At 33.6% G+C, this 21,441-nt stretch overlaps 1 protein-coding gene across 3 annotated transcripts in view; it reads right to left on the reverse strand.

Moving 5' to 3' along the window:
* Nucleotides 1-21,441, reverse strand: part of Tomosyn (syntaxin-binding protein tomosyn) — a 275,347-nt gene that overhangs the window by 127,610 nt on the left and 126,296 nt on the right. For 2 of the 3 annotated variants that reach the window (XR_015038723.1, XM_085808288.1), the window contains exons 14-21: nucleotides 18,768-18,808; nucleotides 15,898-16,103; nucleotides 15,551-15,682; nucleotides 10,954-11,102; nucleotides 10,738-10,826; nucleotides 2,171-2,280; nucleotides 1,967-2,057; nucleotides 1,776-1,892 (exon numbers count right to left, since the gene is read on the reverse strand). Coding sequence is in view for 2 of the 3 variants with exons in the window: in XM_085808288.1 (XP_085664414.1) it covers nucleotides 1,776-1,892; nucleotides 1,967-2,057; nucleotides 2,171-2,280; nucleotides 10,738-10,826; nucleotides 10,954-11,102; nucleotides 15,551-15,682; nucleotides 15,898-16,103; nucleotides 18,768-18,808 (935 nt within the window). In the remaining variant the exon portion in view is untranslated. The remainder of the gene's footprint in view (nucleotides 1-1,775; nucleotides 1,893-1,966; nucleotides 2,058-2,170; nucleotides 2,281-10,737; nucleotides 10,827-10,953; nucleotides 11,103-15,550; nucleotides 15,683-15,897; nucleotides 16,104-18,767; nucleotides 18,809-21,441) is intronic. The other variant, XM_085808289.1, reaches the window with a different exon arrangement.

Raw genomic sequence — 21,441 nt, forward strand, 5'->3', positions numbered from 1 at the left:
GATGTAGATAAGATTCAAAAGGGCCATGGCCTGTAAAGTAGTGTGTTAATTCACCAATATTGGCTGAGTGCTTCCCCCCACTTTTGGAAAAAATTCATATGTTCATCTAAGGCATAGTACTGCAAATAACATCTTGACCAACAGCTTTGAAATGCCAAAGATAGCTTCCATCAGTTTTGGATATAAATACAATAAAAATGTTATGTTCTGTTATATAGTACGTAGAAGCTCTACTAAAGAACGAAAGGCAGAGTTTTTCTTTCTTACCACTATCAAAATGCATATCTGCTTAAGTGCTCTGTAAAATGTATGATCTTTAAGAAACATAATATGTTATAGCTTTGTGTGACGTTTACAACCATAATCCTTTACAGTAACCATTTATGTCTGAAATAGAACATCTGAGAACTGAAAATTTAGCCAATATTTAACTTTTATAATGAATCTGATTACTCTCTTTGTTTGCAATAGTGGACATACTTTGATGTTTATCATCAGTGTGGATATTTCTACACTAGATTTCATGATGTTTTTTTCCTACAAACAATACATAAGGCTTTTTTCCTATCATACAGCTGTCCTACAATCTAAGCAAAGGAAACAACTCTGATTATTGTGTACAATACTGTGTCAGTCTACTACTGCCATTTTTCGAGATTTATAAAGCAGTCACATGATTTATGAAAACCTGAACACAATATATGATTCGCTTTTGTAGTCAAAATCAAAGATGGAATTGGTGAAGATTTATTATGACTTTAAAATCAGAACCTTTTTAACTACAACAGTTGATAACAAAACATTTACTGACTGCAAACACTCATTCTTCTCCCCTCATTTCATCAAACAGAAATAAAAGTAAACCACCTCATCCATTCAATTAGGAGGAATCTCTGCCATTTACATTCCCATCTCCCTGATCTGTTTCAAATTCTTTGCACTCCTAATTAACAGCTCTAAATTTTTGCTACACAGGAAAAGTTTATCAGTTAATGATGATTCCATTAGTGGATACAACATTATAACATATTTATTTCTCATTTGCAGTTGAAATTTTGCAGTTCAAAATTGTTTTGTACTTAAAAATTGCTTTTGTAGTTGCAATGCCTTCTAAAGTACAAAGTTCTGATTCTAAATTATCCTATAATTTCCTCAAACTTATTTCAATTTTTTTTAAGACTAAATAAAGTAAATCTCTAACATACACTTTCTTTCAGATCTTCTTTTAGAGTGCTGCTCTATTGCTTACTGCTCTACTGACTGCAGTAAATACACTAATTCATCATGATTACCAAAGACTATTATTACCTCTGTCAAAATTCTAAAATTCCAATAAGCACCGAGTATTTATTTAAAAGTTTGAAAACTGACATTACTCTTAAAAGTTTCACATGCCAGTGATGTCATAAAACTAATTTTGATATAATGCAATATTAAGCAGTACTTATGAACATCATTAATATTATTACAAATTCATAACAGCTAAACCACATATTTGAACATAAAAGTAAATTAAATGGTATTACATTAAACACAGATGATGCAAATTCTGATGAACATTATTATTTACCAGCACTGAAATACTAATTCAGAAGTCAAACAACAAAAGCACTGAAATGTTTAAAGCACTAAATTGAAACACTGATGATTTCAATGAAAATGAACAGAATAAATTGCACTGGAAATCTATAAAATTTCTGTCACTAAAACTGTTTTAAACACACATAAAAATACAGAAATAACTGTGAAACAAATATTATAACATTTTCACGAACCTGATTTCCTGCAGTATGATTCAGCAAAATTCAAGCACTGAACAGTTTCTGAGTTTATATTTTCCAAACTGGACATACTGGAACTACGTGATCGTGAGAAAGAATTATCAATTTTATCTGAAATGAGAAAAAAATATACCAATAACTGAAATAAAAAATATATGCAAAGAAGAAAACTTTTTTTTTACTACCTTGAGATTTTGTCCGTCTCATTTCAGCAGATGGTGGCTTTCTTTGCAATAAATGTTTACGAGTTGTTGGACTGAGGCACATCCCATTCACCTAAAAAACGTATTCAATAGACATCAGTGGTGTCTTAAATCCAATTCAGTAAAAAAAATTAACATTTACCCCCCTACCGTAAAAAAATCAGTTTGAAATAAAGCAAGGCTTACTTGATCTGCAGTGGGTGAACGACACTTATCTTGATCAATAGGATTTTCACCTAACATAACATTGGCTCGCTTTGGAGACCTTGGAACTTTCTGATAAAGGTCAGAGGAACCTAAAAATACCTTAAAGTTTTAAAATTTTCACACATATTAAAATTAATTAATTACAATAAAAAGCCGACTTATAAGGCATTCATTTAAGCAGAATATTTGCGAGCTCTCTCCCTCAAAAAATTTAGTAAGTGAGAGATTTTTAATCCCATTATAGAACTCGTAATATTATTACCGCATATACAGTGTATTTCAGCAAATTGGTTACAAACTTTCAGGAGAGATAGAGTACATCTAGACCAGTGTTTCCCAAACATATGACATACGTGTACAGCTTCTTTGAGTACCCCTCGGCAAAAAAATGGATGTATTTTAATAACAACAGAAATATATTAAACCCTCCTATGCTTCTAATACCCTAACAGTAGAAGAAAAAACTACTGCCGAAACATTTCTGTGGAAAAGGTTAGAGCAAAGTAAGCATTTTCAAGACAAAGGAGCCCATGCATGGACTCTTGGTAGTGAGAGACGACGAGGAGTTCTCAGAGTTAAAACTAAAATTAGTGAGCGCGATGATAAATTGTTCTTACTTTATCCCCTCTTGCTTCTGTCGACATTATTTGACTGAATGCCTCATAAGAGAGCATCATGAAAAGAACTGTCATACTGGAGTGCAGATATTAGCAGATAAATTAAGACAATGATACTGGATCATTTCGTCCAAACATAATATAAGATCTTATGCAAGCCAATATGTCGTATGTAAAAGATTTACCGCTAAGGTTTATCCAACCCTCCGATACAGTTACCCCGTGAAAGAGTAAGAGATTCAGCAGTCCTTGAAACAACTGGAGTCGATCTTCGTTGCTCTTTACTTCTGACACCAAAGGGTACGGCTTGGATCATTTTGTTCACCTGCGCTGTGTACCAGGCAGTTCACCTGGAGACTATCACCTCTCCAGGTGAACTGCCCTGGTGTTCCTGGAACATTAAGTTCTAGGTGTTCTAGTGAACATTAAGTTCTACATGCTCTGAGACGGTTCATTGCCAGACGAGGCCGTCCTCTGACAGTGTATTCTGATAACAAAACCAATTTCACGGTAACAGAGAATGCTCTGAGATGTCTGGATTCGAGAAAAATCACAGAAAATGACTGTTTTCGAATAAAGTGGAAATTCATCCCCCTACAGCTGCATGGTCGGAAGGGATGGTGGAAGCGCAGTTCGTTCCAACAAGACCCTTCTAGTGCGAATTTTAGGGAGATAGTCGGTGAATTTTGAGGAGTTACTAAAGGTTCTGTGTGACACTGAATCTAGATTAAACAACCGTCCTTTAACGTACATCTGTGATGATTCAAAAAAATTCGTACCTCTGACACCTTCCCTGTTTTTGCAAGACATAAAACAAGTGAGGGTACCATATCTAGATTATATCGATTCCCAGAAATTCAATGTACGGGCAAATTACTGCAATACATTGAGACAAGAACTGAAAAGTCGCTTCTGCAAGGAATATCTGGCCAAGCTGGTGCAGAAGGCCAGTGTTTCATGTCAAAAACTAAAGGTGGGGAATGTAGTCCTCATATAACTAGACAATAAAAAACAAGTAATATGGCTAATGGGCAAAACTTTAAAAATTTTCAACAGTAGAGATGGGGCTTCAAGAGTGGTACAGGTAAAAACAAGCATTGGATATTTGATAAGACCAATTAAAAGACTGTATCCACTAGAGATTTCAGCTGTGCTAACACCCTGGCAACTGAAAACAGATCTAAATACGGCAGACTCCTAAAACCAAGTATAAACCCTTATATATAATGTACAATATAGAATTTTTGGACTTAAATCCTTTTGGTTAGCAATGACTGCACTTGTTTTAGATTTATTCTTTATATATCTCATTTTAGCATGCTCCATCATATATATTATATGTTAACCAAATTTTTGTTTTATGTTTTTCTAATACAATGCATTAGTATTGGTTTCAGGTCTTATTCATAATGTTAGAACATTTTGTGTAATGTCTGATTTTGAAAAAATCAGGGTGGGAGGATGTTGTGGCTCTCATATTTCATGAGAATAAGTCTGGAAACAACTGTAGTAGAAAACACTGTGTATCGATTGAATGGCAACAGCGCATGAGCTTCCATACCTTTTATTTTTAATGCAGCCAATTCATTTTGTGATTCTATTGCATTAAGAAATTGAGTTCTAGATTGGATGAAATGAAATCTACTGCATATATTAGGGATATTTCTCAATTTGCTGCGTTTTAGAAACTGAGAGTTCCTATATTTAAGTTTGCAGTATTTAAATAACAGAAGTTTTCTCAAATTCAGAAAAAATGAACTTATTCTCGATGTACAGACAAGTGAAATTTTATGTTATTGTGGTTACATATAATTTGCAAATTAAACTATGAATAGAATTCTATTAAACGCTCTCAAAAATCCGGAATGGGATTTAAACTTGTAGATGTTGAGTATACATTCTATGTCAGAGCCTGTTGCAGTCAGGTGTGAAAAATAAGAATTTTTGTTCATGATATAAGAACATGAATCACAGCGCATTGGTAATATTTTGATATAGAAAAGAATTGGACAGATCATCAAGCATTCTTTTCACTCTAATTTGGAGTATTGTTCTATGCAGTGCTGGCGCTAGGCCTTTTTGCCACCCAGCCCTGCTGCACTTGATGCACATGCCCTGGTGACAGCTCTCGTTCTATGACCTATTAAGCTGTAAACAGACATGTATGCAGCATTGGCTTTATTGAGAGCTTATAACATCTGCTCTTTGAAATTAAATTGCTCATCTGACATGATTCCGAGATATCCAGCCATTCAGTTCACCTCCAAAATTGAATCTAACAATTCCTTTCCTTTCATTCATATTCTGATAATCCGTAACGAATTTAATTTCGGCATTCCTGTTTACCGTAACTCTTTTTGTGTTTGTTTGCCTTCCCATGCTAAATCATGTTACCCGCTTAAGTTAAAAACTGCTCCTTTTTACTCTTACGCATAATGTGCTCTCACATTTTACTCACAGAATCTTTGTTTAATCAACTCACTTATTTGAAATCAGTTGCCACTGACTGAAGATTTTCTCTTACGTTCCTTGATTTTATACTCCATGCCTTTTAAAAAATTTACTCTTGCCATCAAAAGAGATATTTTATGGTCAGAAAAAAAAATAATATTGTTGCCTTCCCATGCTAAATCATGTTACCCGCTTAAGTTAAAAACTGCTCCTTTTTACTCTTACGCATAATGTGCTCTCACATTTTACTCACAGAATCTTTGTTTAATCAACTCAATTTGAAATCAGTTGCCACTGACTGAAGATTTTCTCTTACGTTCCTTGATTTTATACTCCATGCCTTTTAAAAAATTTACTCTTGCCATCAAAAGAGATATTTTATGGTCAGAAAAAAAAATAATATTGTTGTCATTTTATTTCTTCCTTCTATCAGATGCAATATTGTATGGATTCTCAGGAGTTCAACATTTAAGTCATTCTCTCACCTATCTACAACATCTATTTTTTTTTTTTTCTATTCTTAAATAGTCCACCTCTGCCTTTAATTTTTAGAGAATTCATAGCATATCTTGTCAGTGTGGTCTGAGATATATTCGCAAAACTAAAACAGTCTTAAAATTTTGTATAAAGGAACATGAAACTTTTCCAAAAAGAAGAAATAAACAAATTTTTGATAGATGATCATAACTGGAAATTTACTCACAATTTTGACTTTGGGGCAGTGAAAATCATCCATAAAGCTTTTTCAGTTAGTGAAATGAATTTCCTTGAGCTTATAACATTCACAAAAATTTATCTTGTTTAGTTAATGGCATTAATTTCAAGCTGGTTCTTCCTAATGCTTTTAAAAATCTAATATCTTAATTTTCCATGTTTTTTTACTGCAGTGGTATCTCCGTATACGTAAACTTTGAAATATGTCCAGTTTAGATACGAAAATTTCTGTTTGGTATGCAGCATTTGTTTGGAATATGACTAAGTCCAACGAGTCACAACTGCACGCATTAACCTTGTTTATGTTTTTTGAGACAAAGCTGCGACTTTCCATGAGTATCAGTATTTCTATTGCTACTATTCAGTAAACAAACCATGCTACAAATACGAATTTTCAAGCGATTTTGTTCACAGAAATATTTAGTAATTATTTAATTACTGGTATAAACAGAGTTATGGCACCTCTCTTCTTCAGAATTTTTTTTCCTTCAGAGGATGAGAGACCTGCACTTGCCTTTGACATTGATAAGGTTTTAATTATTAAAATCTAATCCAACACAAGGTCACTGTTTTGTTAATTTTTTTTTTTTTTTTTTTTTTTTTTTATGTTTCTCTTCTCACTTGAGACAGTCTCAGAACTTGAGCTTTTATTTATTTAAGTTTTCTATGTGCTATATCCATAACTTGAATCTATCCATTATATAATTTAATAAAGAGCAATCTGTAATTGATAAAGAGCTAAAAGTAAAGAAAGAACTATCTGTTCCTTCCCATTTCCATTGGAACGGTGCAATTTTAGCAGGATCTTCATCAAACTTCTGCAGTCAACAGGAAAATGTGTATGTACCAAATAAACAGATTTTGAAAGTTTGCAGTAAAATACAATATAGGAATTTAAGTCCATTTTCACATTTCCCCCAAAGTCACATGAAAAATCAGTAACTGAATTCGTATGTTGGTATGAAAAATCAGTAATTCATTTGTATGTTCGTATTCAGTTGTATGCTGGCACAATTGACAATACACAATTAGGCATAATTAAAAAACTGCTACCTAAAAAAGTAATTTCTGATTCTTAGTTTATGACAATCAATAAAAAATTGGAAATCCAACATACAGCCAAGAAAAAAGAAAAAAATTGGCTTACCACAAATAAATCACAACTAATAAAAATTCTTCATATACAACATTTTTTAAATATTTTTCTACTAAGACAAAACTTGCATATAAAAAAATTGCCAAATGCAGGATTATGACAGATTACATTAAAACAACACAAGATATCTAAGCAGTATCTACTTTCAACACACTTGGTTAAAATTCAAATTCTGAATTTATTTATAGACATAAAACAAACACATAATAAATTCAATACTAATTCTCGAGCTTTTATTAAAATAAAGCACTGAAATACAATAGTGAATTATTTTCATGAATGCAATTCTCATGGCTTCTCAGTTTAAACTTAAGGAAAATTAAGATAGTTTTAAGTAACCTTACTTCTGCACTATTATCATGGAAATATCTCACCTTGAAAACCCTTAGTATTTTCTATTTAATAAGTCTCCCAATTCTTTAACAAAATATCAGTAAATTCATAAGTTTAAAAAGTAAACTGTGGCAAAATGAAGACCATTTCTTAATAAGCAATGAGGGCTATCTGCCTTAGAGAAGGAATGCTTTTGTGGAGAACTTTCTGAAGGGAGCTGGCTCAAATTCCTGTTAGACATGGGTAAAACTCCATGGTAAAGTGCAAGAGCGTACTTTAAATACATTGAACTAATAATTTTGATTCTAAATATTTCTTTTTTTAAGCTCTTTAACCCTTTTGCTGTCCTCTCCTGTCCGCGAAAAATTCTCCCCAGTGGCCCTTTGTTTATCACAGCATGTAATGTTGTTTTCTCTGTACATAAACTTTCCATACATAACTTTCATAGTGGATGAATATAAATGAATATTAAGGAAAATTATAAGGAAATAAAGCATAATGGAAAAGTAATAATATCTCTGCTTATTTATAACAACAGGATTAATTTGATAACATCTGATCCAGGCAGTCCGCTCCTCCCATTTTGTTGTTGTAATCTTTTACAATTATTGATATTTTTATTCTTTTCCGCGTTTCAACATCAATCATAGAGTTATTATGGACTGTACTCATCAACCATATATCCTTCTTATATTTCCAATTCAAAACCTCATTTTTTCTGTTTTCCTGCTGAGTAGATGTTGAAGACCGCTTACTGTCTTATAAAAATGGCGAGAATATTCATAAAACAAGGCGGGAATGGAATTAGAAATAGAATGCCCGATTACTACTGCCCTCTAGGAAGTATTAGAACAAACAAAAATAAAAACTCAAACAAGTAAACATTTAGAAAGCGTTTTAAAGGTTTAAAAGTTTTAATATGTAGAAGAACGCTTGAAACGCGTTACAGCCGCCCTGCAAAAGTTTCACTTGAACGCGCTATACACGTTACAGATGATGAAGAGGTTAATCAAATTTTTTTCATATTTCTAAAATTGGCCTTTGAATTCTTAAATTGGAAAAGTTTGACATAATCAATTTTTTTTCATATTTCTAAAATTGGCCTTTGAATTCTTAAATTGGAAAAATTTGACATAATCAAATTTTTTTCATATTTCTAAAATTGGCCTTTGAATTCTTAAATTGGAAAATTTTGACAAACACATTTTCAAGCATGCTTCATTCATCATTTTGGCATTTAAACTATGTTGAACGTCCAAGTGTCTAAGTATTTTGATATGATCTGCTTAAAACACATTTGACAGGATATGTAGTACCACAAATGGGCAGAGATTTCCCCCCAGAAAAAAATTAATAATTACAAAAGACTAAATTATATGAAAATTGCAGAAGACCTCCCCGATAATTACAGAAGCCAAATATTTCTTCATGGTAAAACTTAAAACATGAGGACTGTTTCTTCAGTACTTTAATGCATGTACAGGGTGTCTCGTAAATGTTGCGACAAACTTCTGGGAGAGGTAGGGCACATCTTAAGAATTGCATTTTAACCGATGCCCAGAAACGTCAGGGTGCTGTACAGGAGAGTGCTAGTCAGGATTGCCTCATCCGAGCGGTGAAATGCTATACGAATAGAGTTTACAGACCTGCACTTAGTGTATGGAATAGCTCAGGGTAATGGACAAGCCGTTCCATGCATTTATCGAGAACGTTTTCCCCAACTGACATCAACCCTACCACAGTTTGTTTGCACGTCTGCAACAAAATCTGTGCAACTACGGGTCATTAAGAAATGGCAGGACAAGTGAAAGCAGGCCACAATGGACTTGCTCAGTCGTTAGGGAAGAATGTGCGTTGGATACGCGTCCATTACCTCTCAATTAAGAATGTCTCATACCAGCGTCAGGAATGTCTTTCCTGACGCTAGTAATGTCTTTCCTGACAAATGACCATCCTGAACGTGTGCATTACACACAGTGGTTTCCGCAAGAAAGTACTCATGATGTTAATTTCCTAGCTTATGTGTTATTTACGGATGAGATCACATTCAATAGAGATGGTGTATTCAATCACCACATCATCATTTGTGGGCTCAAGAAAACCCCCATGGCATGCAGAACAATGCTTCAAAGATAATGTGTGGGCAGGTTTGGTCGGTGACTGCTTAGTCGGGTTGTACATTTTACCATTCAGGTTGAATGCTGTGAATTATCTAATCTTTCTGGACCATGTTCTTCCTGGCTTGCTTTACGATGTTCCAACAAATGTAAGGCACAACACGTGATTCCAACATGATGGGGCACTTGCTCATTTTGGACTGAATGTGAGTAGCCATTTGAACAGATCATTCCCGCATCAATGGACTGGGTATGGTGGAACGGTTCCCTGGACCTCACGCTTACCATATTTATCGAGCCTTGTTTTCTTTTTGTGGGGAGCCATCCAAAGTGTCATGCATAACAATCCTGTTAAGTCTGAATTGGATCTCGTGGCAAGACTTGCCTATGCAGCTACTACAAGCAAAGAAACTCCCGGACCGTCTGTTGTAACATTCAAGCTGTCGTACATCATTTGTATTCATGTCCTATAAATGCTACAAATTACAAATTAATCACTCTCCTGTTTCCTTTCCCATTTTCTACCTCTGCTACTACTTACACCCAACATTTCTGGGCATGGGATCCTATGCAATTCTTAATCCTTATGATGTGCCCCACCTCCCCCAGAAGTTTGTCGCAACACGTACGGGACTTCCTTTATAATGCATTGATTTGGTCAAATAACAGAACATACCACAGATAATAAATTTGTAATTACTGTAGCAGCCCAAAATGACATTTGTCCTCAAGGTAATACATATCCTAAAAAAGCAGTAGCTATAGAAAGCAATAAAATAGTCACCCCTCTTAGCCAAACTTCATAAAAATTAATCTAGCCCCATTAGCATGAATTACACATATCATTCATCCATAATTTACATCTCGAATTATATGAATATTTCTATAAAATGATAAATTTAAATCTCCAAATCTCCAGTAAAATATAAAGACAAAAAGAATTTCAGGTCAAGGTGTAATCCAAATTTAAGATTAAATGGGTTACCTTAAATAAAATTTTAGGAATACTTTATAAATTAAAGTAAGAAAAAGGATTTAATAGTACTTTAACAATAATATTTTTAAATGAACTAGAAAACTTGAAAGAATTATAATTTGAAACTGTCAATTATAAAACACCAATTCACACAAAGCCTTAAAAAGGAAAAAAAATTATACCATACAAGTCTGCTGTGCTCATACTTGCAATGCAACACTTTTGGATCATATCAATAATAGCTAAACCACATTCACTTCCATATGCCATCCTAGAAAATAAACTCTTTTGAGAAATCTTACATAATAATTTTTGTTTATAATTCTTATGGTTAAAAAACATGACCTTGTGATTTAAAGAATAAATTAAAAATAAATAAACTGTGACACAATACTTACAATCCAATAGCACTATTTAGGGCCAAAGCAGTAATATGCAAAGGCGTATCTCTGTTAATGACAGGTGCAAGACAAACTATGTCTGCTTGAAATCCTGGATTTTTTTTTAATATGCCAGATTTAACCTTCATTGGCATGTAGCTACATGTCTAGGAAAAAAATTAGAAGCATTATACCAACACATTTATTTAAACCCAAAGAAATTTTTCTAATTCAATGTACTTGCATATTAACTGATCTCTTCCTAAATTAAATATTAATAATTAACATGAAATTAGTGTAAAACACTGTTAGAACAGCATTAAATTATGCTACCAAAAAATTACTGTATAAAATAACATTAATCAATCTCTCTCTCTCACCCACACACATTCATGAACACACAAATATACACATACATCAATACAAGGAATAATTTTTTATACTCATTTGAGACATAATTTTATCTCTTACAGATTTTTATAACAGCCAATACTTGATTATTCAAAGTAAAATGGAAGAAAAAAAATAAAAAAAACCCGGAAAATGAACACAAAATATAAAATTTGGTTTTATATTTTGTGTTTATCGAAAGAATTTAAATCAAAAGGATTAAAAGAGATAAAATAAAACAATGTTTCACATATCTCTTCAATCCTTTCCAAGAAAATATTATAAAAGATGTATTCATTGCATTCTCTTATTAAATATATTGCATATTTTACAGTTTGATTTAGTTCAATGCTCAGTGTGAACTTTCCGGAAAAAAGAAAGGAAAAAACACCTGATTTGCCGAAAAGAGGGAAGGTGGCAGCAGGTCGGAGAGATATGTCTTCGTAAAATGTCCTGCCAGGCAAATAGCTGTTTGCTTTTGACTAACCGTATCTCATGGAGGTAAGAATAACTCCTTCCTACTCCATGCCATATCTGAATTTCTCTCCCTTTTACCCATGTGTTCTTCTCACATGAGATACCCTCCTCCCACTGTAGTTAACGCAGGAAGGCACAGTGGCATCCCTAACCTCAGAGGATTCAGTACCTCTCTCGGAAAAAAGAAAAGAGAGAAAGTGCGGAGCCTCCTTTTCTCTTTCCTCCACCATTTTTCTCTTTTCTGTACAGCCTTTTCTTTTTCTGGTATTTTTTCTCTTTCTCAAAAAGCATGCATGATCACCAGATTTCTTTCTGCCTCTTTTAATTTCATGGTAAATGGGTTGAATGAGAAGACAGCAGTGCGAGGAATACAGAAAGAAAAAGAGGCAAGGACCAGGGCTTAATATCTAAAATCAGAAGTACCCCAGCTCTATGGAAGGCTGTCAGGAAAAAGGAAATAAATAAAATGACTAATAAAATAACTAAAAATAATTAATTAAATTACAATTAAAATTCAACAAAATATAAAGATCTAAACAAAAATTTGATAAATTATTATATTCACGATAAATAGTTAAATAAAAGAAATAAGATATTGGTCCTTGTCTTATTTGAGGCTCTGGCTAGACTTAGTTTCATTCTAAAACTGAGAAATAGCTTAGCCAACCTCCGGCTGAATTAAATCCTCAAATATATGGTATAACGTACTATTTCAAGGAATAAGAGAAACAAAAACTATTCTTTTTCTGGCATGCCACTGGAAAAAAGTAAAATTATTAAAGCGTCACTAATGAGAATAGAGAGAATGCTAGAAACAATATAAGAATATGGAAAGAAATTTTAATGGAGAAGTGTATTTTCGAAATCAAAGACAGAAGAGTCCAACACTTTCTGACCACGATCCGCTCCCTATATAATTCTAAATATCAAGCAGAATGCGATCCGAATCCAATCCGATAACAACTTGAGAACAAACGTAATGTTTACACAAGCGACAATTTTTGTCCCTTGTTGTTTGGTTGCATTGTTCAAGTCTGCAGGAGCTCTGCAGTAAGAGGTCACTAGCGCTGTACGTGCATGAACAAGGTAATTACTTTTGGAACTTTCGGAAACAAAACATTTTACCTGGTCTCATAAATTCATTGCACTACCTGGAGAATAAGTCTCCGGTGCAATACTTAGAGTAGGGCTCCAGTGCAATTTAAGGTCTGGGGAGGACAGAAAGCATGGGGTTCACAAGGTTGCAGCACTGAAAGGGAGAAAAGTTCATCCTTCTTCAGAAATAAGAGAGTATATTTCGGTTGACAGATTTTAATGAAATTTGGTACAAACAAAGGTTGATATAATAAAAAAAAGTATAATACACAACAGTTATGGTACACTCATATGATAGTGTGTAAGTCTTCACCTGTGCAAGAAGATCTAAAACAGAATTTGCAAGATCAAACAAAAAAGAGGCTATTAAGGGACACAGTCTACTGCTACTCTAACAGCCATAGAGCTCTTACAACATGACTCCATACTGGGAACATGGTAATTTATGTGTCACTGTGGCAGCTGGTCTCACTCATGCAGAAACAATGTTTTCAGGTTTGAGATGATGAAAGAAAACTGAACTTGCTCTCACAAGAGCATCCCTAACATGTTCTGAAGATCTAGCTGGCCAGTCTATCTGATTAATAGCCTGACATTTTAGAAAAACACCTACCAAATTAACCCTATGCAAACAAAGATTGTTATCCATAAAAATGAATCAAGAGCCAATTGCACCCTTGAAGAGTTATTCAAATGCCAGCAAATGGAGCGGCCGAATGGGAGTTTAAAAAAAATAAAAGAAAATGCCATACAAAAGATGTTACCTGGTGTTCTCCAGCTGGACAGTAACAGCTCTTCTCTTCCTCATCAGCTTTTTCACTTAAACCATCCATTCTCCTTTTTACGTGCACAGTAAAATTAAATTTTTGTTCCTTTCATATGTTTAGTACTGTGTTTTATCTTTTCTGTCCTAGATTTAATTATTTTCCTTGGTTTTGTGTTATCAGTCTGCACACAGAGTACTGTTGTTAAGTTTCAACAAAGAAGGATCTGTGGCCAAGCAATGAATTAATACATTTTTACATCAATTCCAAAGGGGAAAACATTCTCAATTTACGAACATTTCAAATAAGGAACCACCTTAAGAAATGACTTACATTTTGGAAATGAATTTCACTGTATAAATAATTTACCTGTATTTTCAAGCAGTTTAGTTCAAAGAGTAAGCTCAGCTGCTGTGACCCAAAGCTCTTTTAGAGATTCTGCCAAATTTTGTCAGAATGTTTGCAAATGGTGATCAAAAAGTTCATATTCTATGTTCTTGGATTAGCTATAGAATATTAGCAGTTTTTTCTACTACGTATTTCTAGATTAATAGAATCATATTAATTTTTCTAAGGAAAATTGAGAGTTCAAGTTTGAAAGACCTTCCTTTTTAAGTACCCAAACATCATAAAATTATACAAATACATTTAAGCTTCTGAAAACTAGCATTAGAATATAGCATATAGCTTAAGATTGTTTTGGAGGGGGGGATTCAAAACTTAAAATCATTCATCAGATAATTTAACAGAAACGTCTTCCAATATTAAACTTCTTATTGATTTAAAAAAGATACACCCAAAGGAAACAAATCAGTATCAGTTATAATTTGCAAAATCTGTAACTGTTTTACTCAGGAACTACAGTATCAAATGTACTTTTATACAATCGCTTTTTAGAAATGAATAGCTCTTCTTTGCAAATATATATATATGCAGCGTGTTTCAGCACTTCAGTTGCAAACTTTCAGGAAAGCAAGTACACTTAGATGATTAAAATTCACATAGCAAATGCATTGTTAAAAACACTTTCCTGGTGCGGTACAAATGACAAAAAACTCATGAAAGGATAGACATGAACAGGGTGGAAAAACATGTTTATTATCCTCAGTGCAGTAAAAATGTAGAAAATGTGAAATTTATTCATACATTAACAGCCTTGATGTGCGTTTCTATCTGAATGCAACGTATCCTTAACACTAGATTGGCAGGGGTGGTCTGGTGCACTGGGCAGCAAGACCGCTACACCTCTCTTGCATTCAATACTTTCTCTGTGGTACGTCAAGACACTGTGTATGAAACCCCTGTTAACAGTGCTAAGAAACTTGTTGCATGTATCATGGCAGCTGCTGGGGAAGTCTGGAAGATGCCAGGTATTTTCCAGAACATCAGATCTTTCATGTGCCAGAGACGTGATTCCTGCATAATGGTCTTCTTTGATGACGATGTTGGTTTTCATTTTAATTTCTTTGTTTCTGCTGCTCTCAACCTGTTCATGTCCTTCATTTCTCGTGTTTTGTGTTGTCATTACCGCGCTATAAAAGCGATTCCGGCCATGCAATGCTATGTGATTCCAGGTGTACTTTATCTCTCTGAAAGTTTATAACCAAATTGTTGAAACATCCTCTATATTATAATTTGTTCTAGCTTAATTCTTATTTACATGCAAATGCATGAATAAAGGAAAAATGCAGTAAATAACATTTTGGAAAAACAGTTCCTATTCATCTAGATAAACATGTTATTTCATAAGGGTTTGAAATAAAAAAAAACTTTTGTATTTATCCACAATAGATCTAGAAATGCATAAATTCACTTTATTAATTTTTATATACACAAAATTAGATGCAAGATTTAAAATTTTCTGAGGAAAATATATTAAAAGCACAAACCGTTTTTGTGCAATCTGATGATGAACTAGAGTTTTGATTCTCATTTTTTGTCTGCTGATGGGCATGAGACACATCAATCTCTGGATTCTCTAGATCCTCATCAGTTTCATAAAACACAGGAATCTCAAGAACCTACAGTGAATTAAAGACATAATAACCTAAGTTGCAAACGTATTACAAAATTACACTTCTTTTATAAAATACATTATAAAAGGAAAAGTTGCATAAAAATCTATGTTCAAAGTAAAAATGTCTCATATGTATAAATATTTAAGTAATGTCAGTACATTTTTCTTAAATTACCTCAGAAGTTTATTTTAACAGCTAATGGAAAATTCAAACCTTACTGTAATTTCTGATGAAGATTCATTTTGTTGGTATTTAAATATGATGACATGCGAACTTGCATCTGCAACACACATTGTTCGGGATTCAGGACAAAATGCCACACGCTCTATAGCAAATGGGTCATCCTCCTGATTATCAGAAGACTGTAATTTTGGTTTCTCAAATATTCTAGACACCTTCAACTTGTACAAAATTTGCAATGATACTGTAAAAAAAACAAATACTGAATAAAAAAAGGATATGAAAGAAGTAATTCTAGACTGCATTTAAAGTTGTGTATGTGCTTCAAACTTACATTTTATGCTAAATTGTAAACATGGAGGAAGACAAAATATATTCACTATTCTTATTTCAGAGTTATTCGATACTTGAAAATTAAAAACAGTTATAGAATCAGCTAAAATAAAACTTGCAGAAATAGCAAAAATAAAAACTGGACTAGACATGAGTTTAAAGAAATCACACAATGCTTGCACATAATATTTAGAGTAGCACACCATTTTGTCCAGGAAGTAGAGTAAAGCTGAGTAAGGGCATAACTAACCAGAATTTTAAAAGCTGTCTATGCCTTATGAATCAAAGTTGTTTTGCATATATTTTTATTTTATTTTTATTTAAATTGATCTGATATCATGAACTCAAACAAATCAAATTAACTACTGAAATAAAGGATTCAGAGAGTACTGGTAACAAAGAAGTAAATCAATTAGAGACTGAATGTTTTAAGAAAAAAGGTTTATGATTTTACTTTAAGCATTGAAATAAATAAATGAACAAATAATAAAAAGAATAAAAGAGGGAAAAGAAAATTATAAACTTTTTTAATAAATAAATAAATATTTCTAAAATATTTATATAGAACATACAGATGTACTAAGTTATGTTGTATACTTTTTTGGACTAAATGGCCTAAGATTTGATTCCACACTTTGATACATAAAGTCCCCAATACAACAGTGTTTCTTAAACTCTTCCGTACCAAAGCTCGTTCCAACCTGAGCTATTTTTTTACCCTTTAACAATTTTACTAGCCAATAAAAATGCAATATCATGAAAGCTATATCCAACAGGCTTTAAATATGTAGTAAGTTTAGACATCAACAGGATATGCAAATGATTAGTATTGCACTGCATGTGCAAACCATGTGTGAAAGTAATGTCACTTAGAAGCACTATAAAACAGAGAAAAGAGTACACTTTTTTAAGCACTTGAAATTTTTTTGTGCTGTTCTATTGTGTGTGGTGCTTCAGAATGCTTTGCTGAAAAACAATAGTGGAGCAAGTTCGTGTTCAACACAAAAGGAATTGGTTTATAGAGACTGCAGATTAGCTTTTCAGGAAATTTGTGCTTGTGATGAAAAAAAATTCAAGCCACATTGATGCTAATATGGAATCGGTGGGTGCAAGAGGCCTGTTGCACCTATCCCAATGACGAATCACACAGCAACATCAAGAACCACAACATAAGTCTTTTGCTGAAACACCTGTGTCAACACTAACCATTTGACACAACAGACAAATGGAATTTTTGCAAGGTGTTTATTGCTGAGATTACCAATGAATCTACCAGGGCATACATGGCTGCTATAATGTGCCGAATGCTATGCATAGAAAAACTGATGTCTTTTTAGATCAATCAAGATTCTATCTGCACCACCATGGAGTTATATCCAGTTTTGGATATCCGAGTAGTCTGGTGGGATGTTGATATCTTGGAAAGTCTGGAATCTTGGGTTAATAGATATAATGACCCTTACCGTATGTATCAAGATACTAGTCCTTCACTTAGAAATTATGGTTTGGAGTTGCACTGGATTTTACTCCCACATGCACGTAATATGCATTGCTGACATCAGTGCTACATCTCAGAAATTTGGACTTTGTTGTCACTGTCCTAGTTTCAAGGTGTGCTTGCGATGAAATTCGCACCCAATGTTCAACACTGCTGCCTTGACTCGTACTTAACCTAATATAAAACCCTTCAAACATGTCTGATCGATGATTTTCAAATGAGTGGCCTAGCAAATACAAGCTGGAGTTAAGGAGCAACCCTAAGGAGAATTTTTTTTAGCAGAACAGTAAACACAGAGACCATCTATCAAGTGGTATTCTCATCATAGTTAAGGTAGATCATCACAGTTATTTCACATAAGTAAATAAATAGTTAGATCATCATAGCTATTTCCCACAAGTAAATAAACACACAAGATCGGGAATTAAAAAAAGGATGCACAAAACTTTGAAAGACTTTCAGAGAATGGAAGAATAAAAAGAATATACACAGAATACTTTGAAGTCTAACATACATTAATGACTAAACACTGAGCATTAGCCACACAGAAGATACCCTATAGGCTGATAAAATTTACAAAAAAAAGAATAAAAACGTTTAAAATTACAAAAATGCGTAAGCAATACATCATAATACACCAAACAGTCATACATTGGTGGTTACAATAACGGCAGAATGTAATTATGAAATAAAAACAGAAACAGAATGTAATTATCTATCTCATACATATCTGGAATATTTACATAGTAATTGTGATTTATAAATAACTTAAGAGACAAAAAAATGTATAAAGTAGAAAATTTTTGATAGAAACTTGGAATAACATAACAGTAAAATGGTGGAATTGTATGTTTTCATATAACTGGTCTCACTGATTGCTAACATGTAGATTGAAACATAAGCATACGAAGTTAACATTTTTACATTTTACATTAAAGAAGTTTAGCAACAAAATCTTTACATATAAACTGTCAAAAGCTTTGCAACTCTAGTGAGGTAAAGACTTTAAAAATAAGCAAACATCAGTATTAAAATAACATGAAGGTTATGTATGCAGGAAATATAAAACAGATTTACCTGAAGAAGCATCCCAGAATTTTAAAGAACCATCTGCATGGCTAAATAAAAAGATTTCACATGTAAAAAATCTCACAAAGTTAGATCATAAACATGAAAAATTAACATTAAAAAAGGATGCAATTTAATTATCGGTGCCTCTCTCTTTTCACAGTCAGTCTCTCTCCACACACACACATATATATACATAATTACATTATGTGACAATGAAAATGCAACACCATCAATGCACGTTCCAAAGAATATACAAATTGCAGGGTAGACATATAGCATCAAGTTATGCAAATCATGAGAAATGCACTAGATTCTTTGATAGGTGAGACAAGAAATAGCGATTCTGCAGAATCAACAATAGTTGTGCTGCAAAACTGGGCAGAGTAATCATTTTGCAAACGGTTTTTCTATCATAGAGGAACCTTTAGTATAGAGAATGCCAGGGCACTGACAATCGAAGAACTTCGAGCAGACAGACGAGTACACCAAGGGCATGGTGATCGGACTGAAAAGAGCAGGCTGGTTTCTGCACCGAATCACAGAGGATAGGCGCAGTGCTGCCAGAGTGACTGCAGCATGTGTAGAACAATGCATCTGCAGAACAATTCTGTTGACATTTTGTGGCTGGTGCAGAATATTCTTGATGCTCCCACATTGATCAAGATGATTATATGTTGATTGGTAAATGCGCAGAACTTGTTAAAAAGGCTGCCATTGAGCCAACATCACAAGTGCTTCCGTTAGTGTTGAAGTTCAAATAGAGACATGCGGACTTCGGAATGGCATAATGTGGTGCCTTCAGAAGACAAACTGTGGCAAATGGCTAACAGGGAATGGGAATCTAACCATCAGGAGGCAATATGCATGCTCTTTGTGTCTGTACCTAGACATGTTGCTGCCTGTATTGCCGCCAGCAGTGGCCCTACAACTTACAGAGCATACGGTATAGTCTCTCTTTTAATAAGTGTATCATGTTGTAATAATTATTCACTAATTATTTTTTACGGTGTCTCTCCTTTTGCCGATTTTTATCACTTTTTGCACAGGCTTTTATAGTCTTGCATTTTTATTGTCACATAGTTTATATATAGTTGAACAGAATTAATTAAAAAGTTTTCACTACTAATATCTCCTTTTCTATATATTTATTGGGTTGTTCAGAAAGTTATTTCGATTTTTCCCAACAGAGGGCTTAATTGTATTTTTTCACAGAAAACATCACACTTAAGACGCATAATCATTACATATTTCGACAGCTGATACAGCAAGGCTTGTTTGTGAAAAAGTTCGATTGATTCTACGCAGTAGTTTTTGGTTGGTGCCCTCTCAAACATGGCAAGTGAAAAGTAGCATTTTTGGCATATTTTACTTTTTTATTGCCAAATAGGTAAAAATACTGTTCAAGCAAGGAAAAAATTATCCGATGTGTATGGAGAAGATGTACTGACAGAACGCCAGTGCCAAAACTGGTTTGCAAATTTTTGATCCAGTAATTTTGGTCTTAAAGATGCACCACGTTCTGGAAGGTCAGTTGAAGCTGATGGAGAGCTTAAGCACATGAGGAACCCATATGTCGAGGTTTGAGATTAAACCTAAGCATTTCAAATGACCATGAAAGGTCGAATTTGATAAATTTAAACTCTCAGCAATCTCACGAGTTGTTATTAGCCGGCTTGCATAAATTAATGCCTTTATTTTTTCGTCATCAGCTTCAACTGGCCTTCCAGAACTTTATGCATCTTTGAAATTAAAACTGCCGGACTGAAATTTTGCAAACCAGTTTTGGGACTGGCATTCTGTCAATACTTCTTCTCCATACACATCAGATAAATTGTTTTTACTTGAACAGCATTTTACCTTTTCGGCAATAAAAAAGTAAAATATGCCGAAAAAGCTGCTTTTCATTTGCCATATTTGAAAGGGCACCATCCAAAAACTGCATATAGTCAATCAAACGTTTTCACAAACAAGCCTTGCTATATCAGCTCTCAAAATATATACAGTACAAAGTCCGTAATCCGAACTCGTCGGGACTTCGGGGATTCCGGATTAGGGGTTTTTCCAGATTATAGATCATCAACTTAAATCTGGTAAGATGGCATGCAGAAATAATATAATTAAAAATATGAAACCATAATTTATGAAATAAAGAGCAATTATGATCTAAAGGGTATCAAAATTTACAAAAAAAAAAAAAGCTTCATACTTATTTGTTTACTTTAGTAAACATTTCTATCAGTGTAAGTTGTTTAAGTTGCTTCGTTTTTTGTGCTAATACTTTCTTTTTAATTCTATAAACAGACATAATTTCTTGTTCAGTTACAAAGTTCCACTCTTCAAGTCCTGCAATTGCCGTGTCGAGAATACCAACTAAATTGTCAATCGAAATTTTTTCGTTTTCAATAACGTTCTCTGTTACTTCTTCACTATCGGAAGCACGCATGGGAAATCGCTGTACTCGCTTTACGTGCATGTGTAGCGGACGCAAGCATCAAAGGTTCATGCATAAGTTTGTGGATTTGAGGTCCGGATTATAGATCATTCCAGATAACATACATCTAGATTAGAGACTTTGCACTGTAATGATTATGTATCTTATGTGTGAAGTTGGCTGTGAAAAAATACAATTAAGCCCTCTGTTTGGAAAAAAAGAAATTACTTTGTGAACAACCCACTCTCT

Source organism: Stegodyphus dumicola, chromosome X1 (assembly GCF_044657685.1).
Source record: "Stegodyphus dumicola isolate Sdum_Otavi_A_Nest chromosome X1, ASM4465768v1".
Lineage (NCBI taxonomy): Eukaryota > Metazoa > Arthropoda > Arachnida > Araneae > Eresidae > Stegodyphus > Stegodyphus dumicola.